This window comes from Abramis brama (assembly GCF_963993115.1).
Source record: "Abramis brama genome assembly, chromosome: 3".
NCBI classification, from domain to species: Eukaryota; Metazoa; Chordata; class Actinopteri; order Cypriniformes; family Leuciscidae; genus Abramis; species Abramis brama.
This window is the reverse complement of record NC_139965.1, coordinates 15,940,005-15,954,924: the sequence shown is the minus strand read 5'-3', so window position 1 is coordinate 15,954,924 and position 14,920 is coordinate 15,940,005. Positions and strand designations below refer to the sequence as shown.

General features: G+C 38.6%; 2 protein-coding genes across 3 annotated transcripts; both read left to right on the top strand.

The window, feature by feature from the left end:
* Nucleotides 1–936: 936 nt before the first annotated feature.
* Nucleotides 937–2,955, top strand: cth1 (cysteine three histidine 1). Its single transcript, XM_084109398.1, has 2 exons — nucleotides 937–1,128; nucleotides 1,670–2,955. Exons 1-2 carry the CDS (start codon nucleotides 1,120–1,122, stop codon nucleotides 2,594–2,596), a joined length of 936 nt encoding a protein of 311 aa, XP_083965524.1. The 5' UTR covers nucleotides 937–1,119; the 3' UTR covers nucleotides 2,597–2,955.
* Nucleotides 2,956–3,680: 725 nt separating this feature from the next.
* On the top strand, nucleotides 3,681–13,417 carry taf6l (TAF6-like RNA polymerase II, p300/CBP-associated factor (PCAF)-associated factor). 2 transcript variants are annotated; one of them, XM_084108220.1, is made up of 12 exons: nucleotides 3,681–3,862; nucleotides 3,996–4,168; nucleotides 5,389–5,475; nucleotides 5,579–5,729; nucleotides 5,821–5,871; nucleotides 6,187–6,281; nucleotides 6,637–6,711; nucleotides 9,057–9,277; nucleotides 9,380–9,512; nucleotides 9,596–9,724; nucleotides 11,170–11,666; nucleotides 12,659–13,417. In XM_084108220.1, the coding sequence occupies exons 2-12, from the start codon at nucleotides 4,028–4,030 to the stop codon at nucleotides 12,996–12,998; spliced, it is 1,920 nt and encodes a 639-aa protein (XP_083964346.1). In that variant the 5' UTR covers nucleotides 3,681–3,862; nucleotides 3,996–4,027; the 3' UTR covers nucleotides 12,999–13,417. The 2 variants fall into 2 exon arrangements, with proteins under 2 accessions (XP_083964346.1, XP_083964347.1); XM_084108221.1 differs by having other exon boundaries at nucleotides 3,710–3,862; nucleotides 12,707–13,417.
* Nucleotides 13,418–14,920: the final 1,503 nt, after the last annotated feature.

Genomic DNA, 14,920 nt, shown 5'->3' with positions numbered 1-14,920 from the left:
CATTAGCAAGCTTCTTCCAAGCTGCAAAAATTAAAGGGTGTCTGCAGGCATACAGTCGGTTCAATATGTTTGTACGATTTTGTAACTTTTAATGATCTAAACGATGTAACGTTGAAAATGCATATTTCCACAAAAACAAAAAACATTCCTGTGACAAAACTGTGGAAAATGTGCTGTGTGAATTAAACATGAGGTCTATCACTGAATGAACTGTAGGCTACTGTATGAAAAATAAATATATACATCACAGCCTCTATTGCTTAGCTGATTTAAAATCTTTAACAGTTAGGTTTATTAATGGGTGGTCAAGCAACAAAGCGCATTAATATAAATAAATAAAAATCAATTATGATTTAAGGCCACAGGCTCATCCATTCAGTCGAAGTTTTCAATTTTAAAAATATTATATTTAACTATTATATAGCAAATGGATTTTTTTAAAGATGTTTTTATTTTCAAATATCTCCTATTAAGTTTATTTTTTATTGTTTCCTTTTCGAATCAGTTGCTCGATTGCTTATTGTGTGCGTACTGGAGTAAATGTACATCCACATCTAAAGCCTCGCAATAAGCATAACACAAAGACTGACAGACAAACGCTCAATTAACAGCTCGAGGTGTGATGCGGTATTTGATACAGGATGGGCCTGCGTGTATATTCAGAGGTTGCTCTTTGAAGTCGGCTAACAAGCTCCTTGTCAAATGTTTATTCCAGTAAATCCTACAAGGCAGCGGCGATATCCCAAATTTGATCAAACTCAAAACACCCGCACGCTCAGACAAAAGCATCATCGCTTCCAAATTAGATTGACGGCCGCTTTTTGGTCAAACCTGATTGGCTGATTCGAATGGTCACGCTTCACAGCTGATTCACATTTTAAATGGCACGCGGGAACGGAATCCGGCTTTAAAACCAAAGGCCGAACATTTGTCGCTACGTGGTACTTGCCAGTCACAGGGTGTAGTCCGCGTCTTCCACCTGGGATAAAGCAAGGAGTCGAGTGTTTGTCCAGAGTTCAGTCAGGTGTTTTGGTTGCGTTAAAGTTATTTTTTGAACGACAGTCCTCGTTTTATTGAGCTGCCGTTGAGTTGTGTAACGCAGTCCAAAAACGCACAGCAATGTTTGAGGTAAGTTGTTTATTTGTCTTGTTTTAAGATTCATGCATGGCACCACTTCTTTTGATCTATTATTAAAATGTCTTTCACATAACAAAATGCTGTGAGTAACTGTAATGGGAGTCACTGCAATGATTATTACTACAACTTCTAGTTAAAATGTGGTAACACTTTATTTAAATGGTCCCCTTTGAACATTCTGTTGATTGTGTAACTTTATAACTACATGTCAACTAACTCTCAGAGTATTAGTAAACTTAACTCTTGTGATGCTCCTAAACAGACACTCTACTGACTATAAGTAACTTTGTAACTACATGTCAACTTATTCTAACCCTACCAGTCTACTAATACTCTACTAACACTAATGAGATTACTTCTATACAACAGAATCTGTTAACCAAATGTTAAAGTGACTAAAAATAAATGTAGGCCTATTTCTAGGCAGTGGTGAAGTGCATATTAATATGATGACTGAATGTTTGCTATGCTTCCAGTCAATGGTGAAATTATAATTTGAAACTCTAAAAAGAATTCTTTCCTCTCATTCTAGACCAGTCAAGATGACCTGTTTCTGTTCCCTACTGAAGGCCTGAATGAGGCTTTCTTCCCTGAAACAGAGGGTCTAGGGCGAGGGAGCTTGTCCCTTGCCGAGGCTTTGCTTCCCCTGGTTGAGTCTCCATCATCCCCTCCGATGACCCCCTGGCTCTGCTCCACTCGCTACAAGACCGAACTGTGCAGCCGCTATGCTGAGACGGGTACCTGCAAGTATGCCGAACGCTGCCAGTTTGCCCATGGCCTTCACGATCTCCACGTACCCTCCCGCCATCCCAAGTACAAAACCGAGCTGTGTCGTACCTACCACACCGCCGGTTACTGCGTTTATGGCACGCGTTGTCTGTTTGTGCACAACCTTAAAGAGCAAAGGGCCGTCCGCCCCCGGCGCAGGAATGTACCGTGCCGTACCTATCGTGCGTTCGGGGTTTGCCCTTTTGGCACCAGATGCCATTTCCTTCATGTCGAGGGTGGCTCTGAATCAGACGGTGGAGAGGAAGAGCGACCCTGGCCGTCTCCATCACAATCCCAAGAGTGGAAGCCTCGCGGTGCCCTCTGTCGCACCTTTAGCGCTTTTGGTTTCTGTCTGTATGGCACCCGTTGCCGGTTCCAGCATGGGCTTCCCAATACAATCAAAGGCGTCAACTTGAACCGCTCATCCTGGCCTCATCAGATGCCCAATGGAGGATCCATTTCGCCAGTCTCGGACATGTGTTCGTCTCCATCTCCGCCTCCATCTGCTTTGGCCTCGCCGGTGTTCCCCGACAGCTCTGGTCCGACCACGCCACCATCAGTGGAAGCGGTGGCCAACAATGCGTTCACCTTCAGCAGCCAACATCTGAATGACCTGCTGCTACCTCTGGCCCTCAGGCTCCAGATGTTGGAGAAAGCTACCAATGCTGGTCCTCAAGATGCTCTAGTGTGAATCCTGTGGTGGGATCCCAGAAGTTAACTGCTATAAACTTAACTGTGACTGTACTGTGCCAAATTTATATTTAACTTGTTTTTATTGGTAAGTGTATAGTCTTTATGCCACTTGTTTTTAACTGCTTTTGAGACTGATTCTCAAGTGTTTGCTTTTATCTTAATTCAAGTCTGTCTTGTACTTCAGAGGCCACTTATTTTTGACAGACTGAACTAAGCCTGTAATTGGGACTTTATTTTACTGGTGTGTGTATATATGACTGATTGACTATGAATGTTTTAAGTAAATGATTTTTTTAAACTAAATGATCTAAGTTATTTTAGTAACGTCAACATCTTTGGATCTCAATAAAACTTCCTAAAAGGATTTGTTGCGCTTTTGTCTTTTCTAGAAATGTGACACATGGTGAACGTTTGAAAGCTGCTTTGATTAAACTGCAGTAACTGGTATGTCTGTAGTACTGTGAAGTTTAGGTAAGGATTATAGAAACTATTACTTAATTTGGGAATAATAAAAAAATGTATTGGTAGTAATTTGTACCTTTCAGCGAGTAGTGGAAATGGGATGTAATTACTGTATACTATCTTTACTATAAGGACATGATTGAAGGGGTTTTAAGCTTTGGTCCCAGGACCCTCTTAAAGGTGATATATAACTATAACTTGAAGACCCAATTATGAATGTCTAAATGGATAATAGGTTTCACATACCACACTTGTTTGTATTTGGCTCACTATGAGTGAAGTTTTGGGTTAGTTCTGGCTAAAAGGAAGTGGGCTGGCAAACACTGTCTAATGTGGGCCACACTTCAGCTGTTCATTTGGGCTAAATTTATGCCAAAGGAAATTTGCTTACTGTAATGAACTATTCTAATTTCTGCTCAGTCTTAAGGGAAAATGTCAAATTTAAGACTTATTTCAAAATATAAATTTATAAGTAAACTGCACTTTACCGCGAACCTTCTCAGCACTGACTTGTGGACAACCTGGCAGAAACTGCAAAAGGAAGGGGTCAACGATATTTCCTGAACCGATTCAAAAGACTCGGTTGCTACGATGAATCAAAATCGCCAGCGTAAGAATGTATGCGCATGCGCGAAGCTCACGGCCAATCAGGCGCTTCCTTCAAGTTCACCAGTGTGTTGTATATAAACAGTCTGGAGACTGAAGAGTTTAGCTGCTTGTGCTAATATAGGCACACAACGCTAGTTAAATAGAAAGTACCTTGCATTTATGAACTGATACGTCACCAATCGCCAATAAGAAGGTACGGTGTATGATTTTTAGCCCCATTTTTATTACAAGTGTGCTAAGGCAGCCTAGCGAGGAGAGCTGAATAGAGACTGATGATACCACGCATTCTTGCCGCTTTAGCTCTAAACCTTTAATGTATTTCACAGCGTATTTATTTAGTAATCTCTCTGAGGGGAAGATGGCGGAGGAACGGCGCTTCGCCGAGGTGCCCCGGGAGTCCATCAAACTGATGGCCGAGAGCAGCGGAGTGGAGCTCAGCGAAGAGGTGGCGGCTCTGCTGGCTGAGGATGTGTGTTACCGACTCAGAGAGGCAACACAGGTCACATATCAGTTCATGTTTTCATCTTGGGGTTTATAATACATTATATTTACATGCATTGCATGTTACCCTATAAAGCTTTTTGTTCCATGCAATATTTTCCACTTATATGATGACATCTGTCATTTGCAGATGTTGTGCAAGCGTTGCATGTTTCCATACATGATGATGCACGTGTCTGAATATTCTTTTAAAGCAATTCTTCTGATATGTGCTGTTATTAAAGAAAGTTCCCATCTGCAGCTTTTATGACTGTTATTTGACATCATTCATCATGAATGCTTTTCGTGTTTTGCCTGCTGTTATACACCTATCCATTGCTTTAAAGCTGTGTTGATGTGCGCTTCTGTCTGTCAAATGTGACCCAAAAATGAAAATCAGCCTCAAGCCATCCTAGGTGTATATTACATTCTTCTTTCAGACGAATACAATCAGAGCTATATAAAAAATGTTCTGGCTCTTCCAAGCTTTATAATGATAGTCTCTGTTTTGAAGTCAACAAAAGTGCATCTATCCATCATAAAAGTGCTCCACACGGCTCCGGGGGGTTAATAAAAAAGGCCTTTTGAAGCGAAGCGATGCGTTTTTGTAAGAAAAATATCTATTCAAATAATTAAAACTTTATAAAGTAAAATAAATAACTTCCAGCCAAACAAACATACGGACTCCACTTAAGTCTAAAGCGCAACTTATGCGACGCACTGCTGATATTTTACACTACGCCATGATACGCTACTTCCGACATCACATGTTGCGCTTTAGGCGTAAGTAGACTGCGTTTGGCCGGAAGCTTGAATTTTACTTTGTAACGTGCTAAATATGAATATTTTTCTTACTCAAACGCATCGCTTCGCTTCAGAAGGCCTTTATTAACCCCCTGGAGCCGTGCAGAGCACTTTTATGATGGATAGATGCACTTTTGTGGACTTAAAAACAGAAACAGCAATTCACTGCCATTATAAAGCTTGGAAGAGCCAGGACGTTTTTTTTTATATAACTCCGAATGTATTCGTCTGAAAGAAGAATGTCATATACACATAGGATGACTTGAGAGTGAGTAAATCATGGGCTGATTTTCATTTTTGGGTGAACTATCCCTTTAAGCTTTTGTTGATGTTTTGGCTGTGTTTTATTCCTCTAAACAAGTATTTGTAAGGAAAGATGTCGAAAGCAAAGAAGCAACCCAAGTCTGTACATTTCATCTGTTTGTCCCTCTACAGAACAGCTCACAGTTTATGAGACATGCAAAGAGAAGGAAACTATGCGTGGAAGACTTCAATAGAGCGCTACGGTGGAGCAATACTGAGGTATCTCTTTGAATTCGTTTTTTAATATAAATGTGCATTATGGTGTTGTTTGATACACTTTAGCATATGGAGAGCAACATTACACTTGCTGTACATATTACAGACAGTTTGCGGTTACGGTGCGCAAGACGCCTTACCGTTCCGTCCACTGAAGGAAGGAGAGCTTTTCTTTGTAGAGGATCGGGAGGTAAATCTGGTGGAGTTGGCACTTGCTACCAACATCCCTAAAGGCTGTGCAGAAACGCTGGTTCGAGGTAAAGCGGGTATCATTAGTGAAATTTACTCAAATGTATGATCTTGCAAGTTTTGAAAAGATTCATGTTGTCTGTTTTGTCTCATCGGCAGTGAATGTGTCATATCTTGATGGGAAAGGCAATCTTGAATCTCAAGGCACAGGTAAACCTCAAAATATTTGAATTGCTGCTTATTTAAAATTATTTAAAAATTAATTTTAATTTGTATCAGGTGTGGGCTTTTTATATGAAACTTCTTAATTAATTAATTATAATACATTTAATCTAAATGCCCTAATATAAACACAACCATTATATCCTACAAAATACAGTATTGAATCTATCTGAAAGGGCACATTAACCATTTCACATCACATCATCAATTATCATCAAAATAATATACTGTAAATATTCAATATATCTCTCAGCTCTATTCTGTGTTGGTTTTATTCTAACATAACAGCTTGTTTCTTGTTAGTGCCCACTGCGGTTCAGTCTCTATCAGAGGATCTCCTGAAGTATTACCAACAAATAACGCGAGCCATTTTAGGAGAGGACCCACATCTCATGAAGGTACCTACACTACCTTTCAGAAGTTTGGGGTCAGTAATTTTTTTATTTTTATATATATATTATTGGTAGAAATGTTTCGTGAGCATTAAATCCGTATATTAGAATGATTTCTGAAGGATCATGTGACACTGAAGACTGGAGTAATGATGCTGAAAATTCAGCTTTGCATCACAGGGATAAATGTATTAAAATAGAAAACAGTTATTTTAAATTGTAATAATAGTTTGTATAATAGTAAATGTTTTTATTTCACTAATGTAAATTTTAAACATTAAAATATACATCAGAACACAGCTGATACTGAGCAGTTTTGTTTTGTTTTGCTAGAATTATAATGTTTTACTTTGTCCATCAGGTGGCCTTGCTAGACCTCCAGTCCAATTCAAAGATTGCTGCTCTCCTGCCTTACTTCGTTTACGTCATCAGTGGGGTATGTTTTGTCCAGGATGTAAAAATGCCTTTTTTGTAATTGCTGTAAAATGTTGTGAATCTTGTTACATGACCACTGGCTATTTGAACCATGTTAGAATCTATGGCCCTGTTTACACCAGGTATTAACCCTCTGGGGTCCTTCGTGTAACAGTCACACTTGGGACCTTCGGGTCCAAATGGACCCGAAGGGCGGGATTAATATATAGGAAAAAAAATCATAATATTTTTTTTTTTACTTGTTTTTTATAATATTTTTTCTTTTCTTTTTTGGTGTTTTGAGATAATTTTATGATTTATAATTAATATTTATGCAATAATTATGACCCATTTTTTCCCATTGAATATAATAGAATTTTTTTATATATATATAATTTTTATTTTATTTTTATTAAAGCTGTATTTCATTTTAGAGTCAAGCCTAGGCCTCATGAAAGCAATTTTTGAAATGAGATGGGCGCCAACTGGTGGACACACTGAGCATTTTTATCACGCAATAGCACATTTTTACCACTAGTGGATATACAGCTCTCTGTAGAAAGGCTTGCGAATTCTAGTGATTTTTGCCTGAACAGATTTAGTCTGTTTTGCACTCTTGATGTTTAAGAGATTCACCCCTTCACTGTTGAGTCCTTTTTTCTTCATCCTGGCTGATTTGTAGATTGTATGCACCAAAAAACTCTGTGTTTTCATATTTTTGGCAATTTCCCATTCATTTCCTATGGGGGTCATTTTTGACCAAAGAGCAGAAGTTTGATGACCACTTAGTATGCTTGGATCATGACCTCAATATTTTTTGTGCGTTCACATACCTAATACCATAAAAGTCACCTAGTTTCGTAACATTCCGATGAAGCTGTGATTTTTAAAAATTCAAAACAGATTTTTGTAATCTGAATTTATTAGTGTGTATGTGTATAAAAGTGTGTTTGTGTGTGTGTGTCTGTGTGTGGATGTGTCTGTTTTGCACTCTTGATGTTTTAGAGATTCACCCCTTCACTGTTGAGTCCTTTTTTTCTGCATCCTGGCTGATTTGTAGATTGTATGCACAAAAAAACCTCTGTGTTTTCATATTTTTGACAATTTCCCATTCATTTTCTATGGGGGTCATTTTTGACCAAAGAGCAGAAGTGTGACGACCACTTAGCATGCTTGGATCATGACCTCAATATTTTTTGTGTGTTCACATACCTAATACCATAAAAGTCACCTAGTTTCATAGCATTCCGATGAAGCTGTGATTTTTAAAAATTCAAAACAGATTTTTGTAATCTGAATTTATTAGTGTGTATGTGTATAAAAGTGTGTTTGTGTGTGTGTGTGTGTGTGTGGATGTGTCTGTTTTGCACTCTTGATATTTTATAGATTCACCCCTTCACTGTTGTGTGCTTTTTTTCTGGATCGTGGCTGATTTGTAGATTGTACGCAAAAAAAACCTCTGTATTGTCACATTTTTGCCAATTTCCCATTCATTTCCTATGGCGGGTCCATTTGGACCCGAAGGTCCTGAGTGTGACTATTTTTTTTACAACCGCTTAGACTATTCAAATCCTGTCCCCAATTTTTTTGGGTGTTCATATACCAAGTACCAACAAAGTCACCAAATTTCGGACCATTCCGATGAAGCTATGATTTTTTACATTTTTTTATTTAAACGCTTCGGGACCATTTGGACCCGAAGGACCCCAGAGGGTTAAGATGCGTTTTGGTCGATCACATAACAAGTGGACGTCGCTAAATACAGGTGTAAACGGGGTCTAAAACGTTTTGAGCTTGTTCACTTTTGACCACTTCCAGAGTTAGTACAAGTAGAAAATGCAAAGTGTTGTGTTCAAACAGCCACAAAAGTCCGTCTACTCTCTGTCTACTGACCTAATGTGTAAACATTATGAGAAGTGCGCTAGCCAGACAGGATGTAAACTTTGTCGACTGGAGACCCAAGTTTGGTTTGAAGATGAAAAATGTACCAAGCACAATGTTCTCTCATCATTCCTGATTTCTAACACACACTCACAGCGTTCAGCTGGTCTTGCGGCTGTCAGAGTAGAAATGAAAGCTGCTGCTCTCCGTATGTTTTCCGTCGTCTCCTAGCGCATTCTTATGTAAATTACGTGAGCTTATTTTGTCCATTAGATTGAAATATCTGAAAAAGCCCATATATTTACCCACCCATAGACCCTCCTTTTGAAGAAACAGGACAGAAGTGGTTGAAAGTGGACAAAAGAGACAGATTAAAACACCAGGTGTAAACAGGAATGTGTCTCCCTCGTCTACTTGTGATCCGATCGACCAAATGCATCTTGATACCAGGTGTAAACAGGGCCTATGATTCTCTCTTTTTCTTAGGTAAAGTCAGTAAGTCATGATCTGGACCAGTTAAACAGGCTATTACACATGGTGAAGAGTTTGGTGCAGAACCCGTACCTGTATCTGGGCTCATATGTGCGAAGTCTGGTGTCTAGTGTCATGTACTGCATCCTGGAGCCTCTGGCTGCCTCCATCAACCCCCTCAATGATCACTGGACCCTGAGAGACTACGCAGCCCTTCTACTCAGCCATATTTTCTGGTATTTCTTGAGCATCCTACAGTAAAATAATATTTAATTTAATCAATTTACCCATTTCATAAAAGTGGTTTGACCAGTGGTTTTCCCCATGTTGACTTGTAGGACACATGGTGATCTTGTGAGTGGGCTGTACCATCAGATCCTTCTGTCTCTGCAGAAAGTTCTTTCTGACCCGGTTCGACCTCTCTGTTCCCACTACGGCGCTGTGGTGGGTCTGCATGCTCTCGGCTGGAAGGTAAACCGCAGACAGCACAACACCCACAAATACACTTCTTACTCCTAAATGTCATACTGTGTGTGTGTGTGTGTTTGCCACAGGCTGTTGAACGTGTGCTGTATCCGCACCTCCCTGCCTACTGGGCGAATTTACAAGCTGTGTTAGATGATTACTCTGTGTCTAACGCTCAGGTGAAAGCAGATGGCCACAAAGTCTATGGAGCCATTCTGGTAAGTAAAATACTTTAGATTTCTTTTCAGGATGTTGATATACATTCGTTGATTTATTCAAGTACATTGTTATATTTTGAAATGCAGTATGCAGTCTCCATGATACCTTCTATTAGGGCTGCACAATTTGGCCATTTTTTTTTTTAAATTGTGTGTATGTGTGATATATATATATCTCAATATGACTATTTAATAATAATAATAATAATCATACTATAAAATAATAATAAAAATTATTACGATATTATTATATATGAAGTCTCCACAATATGAAGCCAAAACATTTTATTTTCTTTTAAAATATATAATAAATAAAGAATTTTACTCATTAATTATTATTATTAATATTATTATTATTATTATTATTATTTATTATCATTATTATTATTAGTAGTAGTAGTAGTAGTTATTTTTATTGCATTAAATTGGCTTAGATTATTATATATCAACATATGAATTTTACTGTGAAATAATATAATAATTATTATTACTACTAAATTAACATATTAAACAAGAAATATTACTATTGTAATGTGTCACTGTGAAATACATTAAAATATATATATATATATATATATATATATATATATATATATGTTTATATATGTTACCGGCAAAGTGTGTAATCCGGCATTCTATAGAATGCCTAGGTAATGTATAGAATTAGGTAATGTATTTTTTGCAAAAAACATCAGGAATTCTATACATTGCCTAGGCATTCTATACAATACCGGGATTTCACACTTTGCCGGTAACACATATATATATATACAGTGAGGAAAATAAGTATTTGAACACCCTGCTATTTTGCAAGTTCTCCCACTTAGAAATCATGGAGGGGTCTGAAATTGTCATCGTAGGTGCATGTCCACTGTGAGAGACATAATCTAAAAAAAAAAATTCAGAAATCACAATGTATGATTTTTTAACTATTTATTTGTATGATACAGCTGCAAATAAGTATATATATATATAATATTTTTATTTTTTTCTTAATTTCTACATTAAGCTTTTATTTTGGTGGAAACCCATGGGGAGCTCTTAAAGCTTCTCTTTTGTTAACAACAGCCGATTTATAATCGTCTATTATTACAAATTTGGGAAGATGGTTGGCCCAATTTGTGTCCAAATGCACATTATAATTGACCCAAACAAACTCAGCGCTTGCAAAGATGGAGGTTTTGTGTAATAGCATTTAGTGCAAACCAAACCCCTCTAAGACACTGAGAACACTAGATGTATGAGCTGCTTGCGTGTAAAAGAACACAGTGCCGCGCTTCACTCTGAAACAAGCAGCGCATATATTTATTTAATTAAATTGCAGCCTGTAGAAGTCATATCAAAATCTTGATTAATTATGCAGCCCTATCTTCTAACAGTCTATTAGCCAAACCCTAATGTCTCTCATCTAAACCTCAATTGACCACTTTATCTCCTGCCTGAAGGTGGCGGTAGAACGTTTGCTGAAGATGAAGGCACTCAGTTTGACCTTAGCAACAGAAGGAGGTGCTGCTGCTCTACCGGGCACTTCCTCAGGGGCTGTGGGGCTCAGAGAAAGCTCACCTGGCCTCAGCCCCCCTCCTGAACCCCTTTCTGAACCTCCTCTCGGCATTGCAAGTCATCTACAAGCGGGTGGAGCTGGCTGCCCATGGGAGGAGTGGACTCCTGTATCTCTTCCTGCCATGTACTGTGAACTTTACTCTTTTTTTGGAGACAGTCTGGCTGTACGCTTCAGCACTGACCCGCCACTAGCTGGCGCCCCACCTGCAGGTCCCTGCCAACCGCTAGACGGCAGGAAAGAGCCAGCGAGTGTTGCCCCTAATCTGGAGAGTACACGCAAAATGCCCCAACTCACGGCCAGTATGAACATAAGCCCACGGCAAGATGGAAGCCCACGTATGGAGCCACAACCACCCAGTCTGGCTGCCACCGCCCCGGGGAGGTACGAGTCAAACCACTTGAGTGCAACAGTCAGGTTCTGGAAGTAAAACTCCTATTCATTTTTTTTCCATAGGGGAACTGATTGTTAATGATAACTTTTAAACCTTTAAAAATAGACCTAATGTGAGCTACAAGGTTGTTAATCTGTATATGCAGTTGAATTCCTGGTGGAAAACTACACTACCCATGATTCTGCAAATAAATATCCACCAATCAGAGAGTCGCCCAAGCAAATTGCACCAAAAGATGTCATAACAGAGTCAGTCTCCCTATTTATATAAACATCTTTAAATCAAAAGTACATATTTCCATCGTTTTTGATTTGAACGATTTTGAGTCCTTTCCCTTATTAAAAACATTTAGTGCCGGTTTTGTCTTTTACCTTTTTCTGGTATTGATTTTATTTTATTTTTTTCAAATCAAAGTTTGTAAGATTGCGATTCACCTCGTTACTGGTTGGTTAATGGCTTTAACAAAGACTTCTTCTTTTTTTTTTAAATCCCTTTGGGGAAAATTAATGGGAAAAATTCTTCCGGAACCAAGGCCACTGAAAAAGTGGGCAGGCGCTGTTGCACTCTGTTGACCTTTTGACCTTTTAGTCTTGCCTCAAAGGAATAGTTCACCCAAAAATGAAAAATCTGTCAGTAATTACTCACCCTCATGTCGTTCCAAACCCGTAAGACCTTCTGGGCCTTGAAAGTTGCAATGACGTTGCTGTAAATGGAGGGACAGAAAGCTCTCAGATTTCATCAAAAAGCTCTTCATTTGTATTCCGAAGATGAACGAAGGTCTTATGGGTTTGGAACGACATGAGAGTGAGTAATTAATGACAGAATTTTCATTTTTGGGTGAACTAACCCTAGTTTAAATGATACTGACCAACATTACTTAAGCAAGTCTTGTCATTTAAAACGCTTAAAATTGTTTAGCGACGGTTCAAAAGGTCAAAAGGCATTTTCTCACTGGTGGTCTCTTTTTGTCCCGTGTCTGCAGATCTCTTGCCCGCTCTTCCTCCTCCTCATCTTCCGTCTCACGTTCCAGGTCATCCTCATCACGTCCAGGACGTTCAACCAGCCAGTCCCGAGATATTTTCCCTAAAGCCCGTTTTCCACCGCCTCAGGCTGGACCTCCGGCATTCGCTTTCATCATCGGCGGGCGGCAGATGGGACGACGCTGTCAGGGACGCCGCTTCCAGACGAGCTTTACTCCAACTCCGCCTCTTACTTCCCTCCCACCTCGTGCCTACGCCCACAAGCTACCGGTCATCGGGAGGGTCAGCAAACCTGTGCGCCGCTGGACGTGCTCCCATTACTCGCTTCATCTGCCTCTTTAAAATCCAAGGGCGACGTAAACGTGAACTCAGTGACATCTCATCATTTGACTGCATCTTAGTAACTACAGGTGAAAAATTCTGTATGCTCTATGCAAATAAGGCAAGTATCATTTTGGGGAAATTTTGAATGAATAACCGGTGTTTTTACTCTAACTCTTCTGATCAGTATCATTAACTTTGAATTCTCTCATAGCTATGTCAGCATCTACTGCAAATAGTATAAAAGAACATGAAACCAAATTGAGTTGAAGATTATATTTACTGTATTTATAGCAGGATGAATCTACAGACACTGCTATACAATTGCCTTGTGTATTTGAGTATTTATGTATGTAATTTTTTTCCAACTTTTTTTTTTTTTTTTACATGTTGAACTTTTTTTTGTAATGTAGGCCTATAAAAATAAATACATTATCTAATGTACTCGCAAGATATTTTTATTTTATATTTAAACTACTGTTTATAATGCCAAAGATTTTATATTTTTAGGCCTGGTAAAAAGCTGCATGTTAAATTTAAACAGTCATTTTCCTTATGATCCCCTTTAATTAATTAAGCAAAAACTGTGCTTAATGCATTACCCTAATAAATGAGTTGTTGTAAATTGTATAAAAAAGAGATACGTTTCCATTGTTCTAGAGAATAATTATTAAATCGTTATGTTTTTAAAAGGACAGTTCACCCATAAAATTGGTCATCATTTAATCACTCTTATGTTGAAATGCATAGTTTTTTGAGGGAACACAACACTATACGCAAAAGTATTGCGAGTGAACCCATTGTCTGCAACAATATAGTCATGTCAAAAAGAAAGTACACCCTTTTGATTTCTATGTATCAGACAGGACATAATAAATCATCTGGTCCTTGGTAGGTCTTAAAATACAAATAGGTAAATACAACCTCAGATACCTCATAAAACAACAACACATGACATATTACACCAGTTTATTTAACAAAAACTTGGCCAAAATGAAGAAGCCATGTGTGACAAACTAAGTACACCATTACTGCTTCCATAGGAATTAAGAGGGTAAGTAGTAGTCAGGCACTGCTTATCAAATGTCTTTGATTAACTGATCATCAGTAAGTGTGACCAACTCTATAAAAGCAGAAGTTGCAGAAGGAGGAAAGACATCGGCAATGATCTTAAAGAAGCAATTGTTGCTGCCCATCAGTCTAGGATCAAGGCCATTTCCAAACAATTTGAAGTCCATCATTCTACAGTGTGGAAGATTACTCACAAATGGAAAACATTCAAGACCCAAGGTCAAGAAATTCACCCCAAGGTTAGGCTGTGCAATGCTCAGAAACTGCAAAAAACAAACAAACAAGAGCTACACCTCAGACTCAGGCCTCAGTAGGCATGTTAAATGTTAAAGTTCATGACAGTACGATTAGAAAAAGACTGAACAAGTATGGTTTGTTTGGAAGGGTTCAAGCCATGCTGCAACAAACCACAAGACTTCTGGAACAATGTCCTTTGGACAGACGAGACCAAAGTGGAGATGTTTGGCCATAATGCAAAGTCTCTCCGACATCTAAAGCTTGGCTGAAATTGGCTCATGCAACAGGACAATGATCCCAAGCATTAGAAACTTCCAGGTAGGTGAGTTGAGGTAAGTTTGAGCTAAACTCTACAGGACATTGGTCCTCCATGGCCGAGGGCCAACATGAACATCCTGGTTGCTCTTCTATATATCTTTTATTTTTTATATGTATCTTTTCTATACATTCTTCAAAATGTCTTAATTTTCCATAGAAAATCAAATGGGTTTGGAGCAACATGGATGGTGAGTAGCTAAATGTCAGAATTAAAATAAAATAAAAATCCTTTAAGATTAGGGCTGGGAAAAGACTAATCGCGATTAATCGCATCCAAAATAAAAGTTTGTGTCTACGTGATATATGTGTGTGTACTG

Bases quoted from the DNA above. Each gene is read 5' to 3' on its own strand.
- taf6l (XM_084108220.1), top strand. From the start codon at position 4,028: ATGGCGGAGGAACGGCGCTTCGCCGAGGTGCCCCGGGAGTCCATCAAA. The intron at 6,282-6,636 runs GTACCTACACTA...TTTGTCCATCAG, and splicing joins AGGACCCACATCTCATGAAG to GTGGCCTTGCTAGACCTCCA. The intron at 9,513-9,595 runs GTAAACCGCAGA...TGTTTGCCACAG, and splicing joins TGCATGCTCTCGGCTGGAAG to GCTGTTGAACGTGTGCTGTA.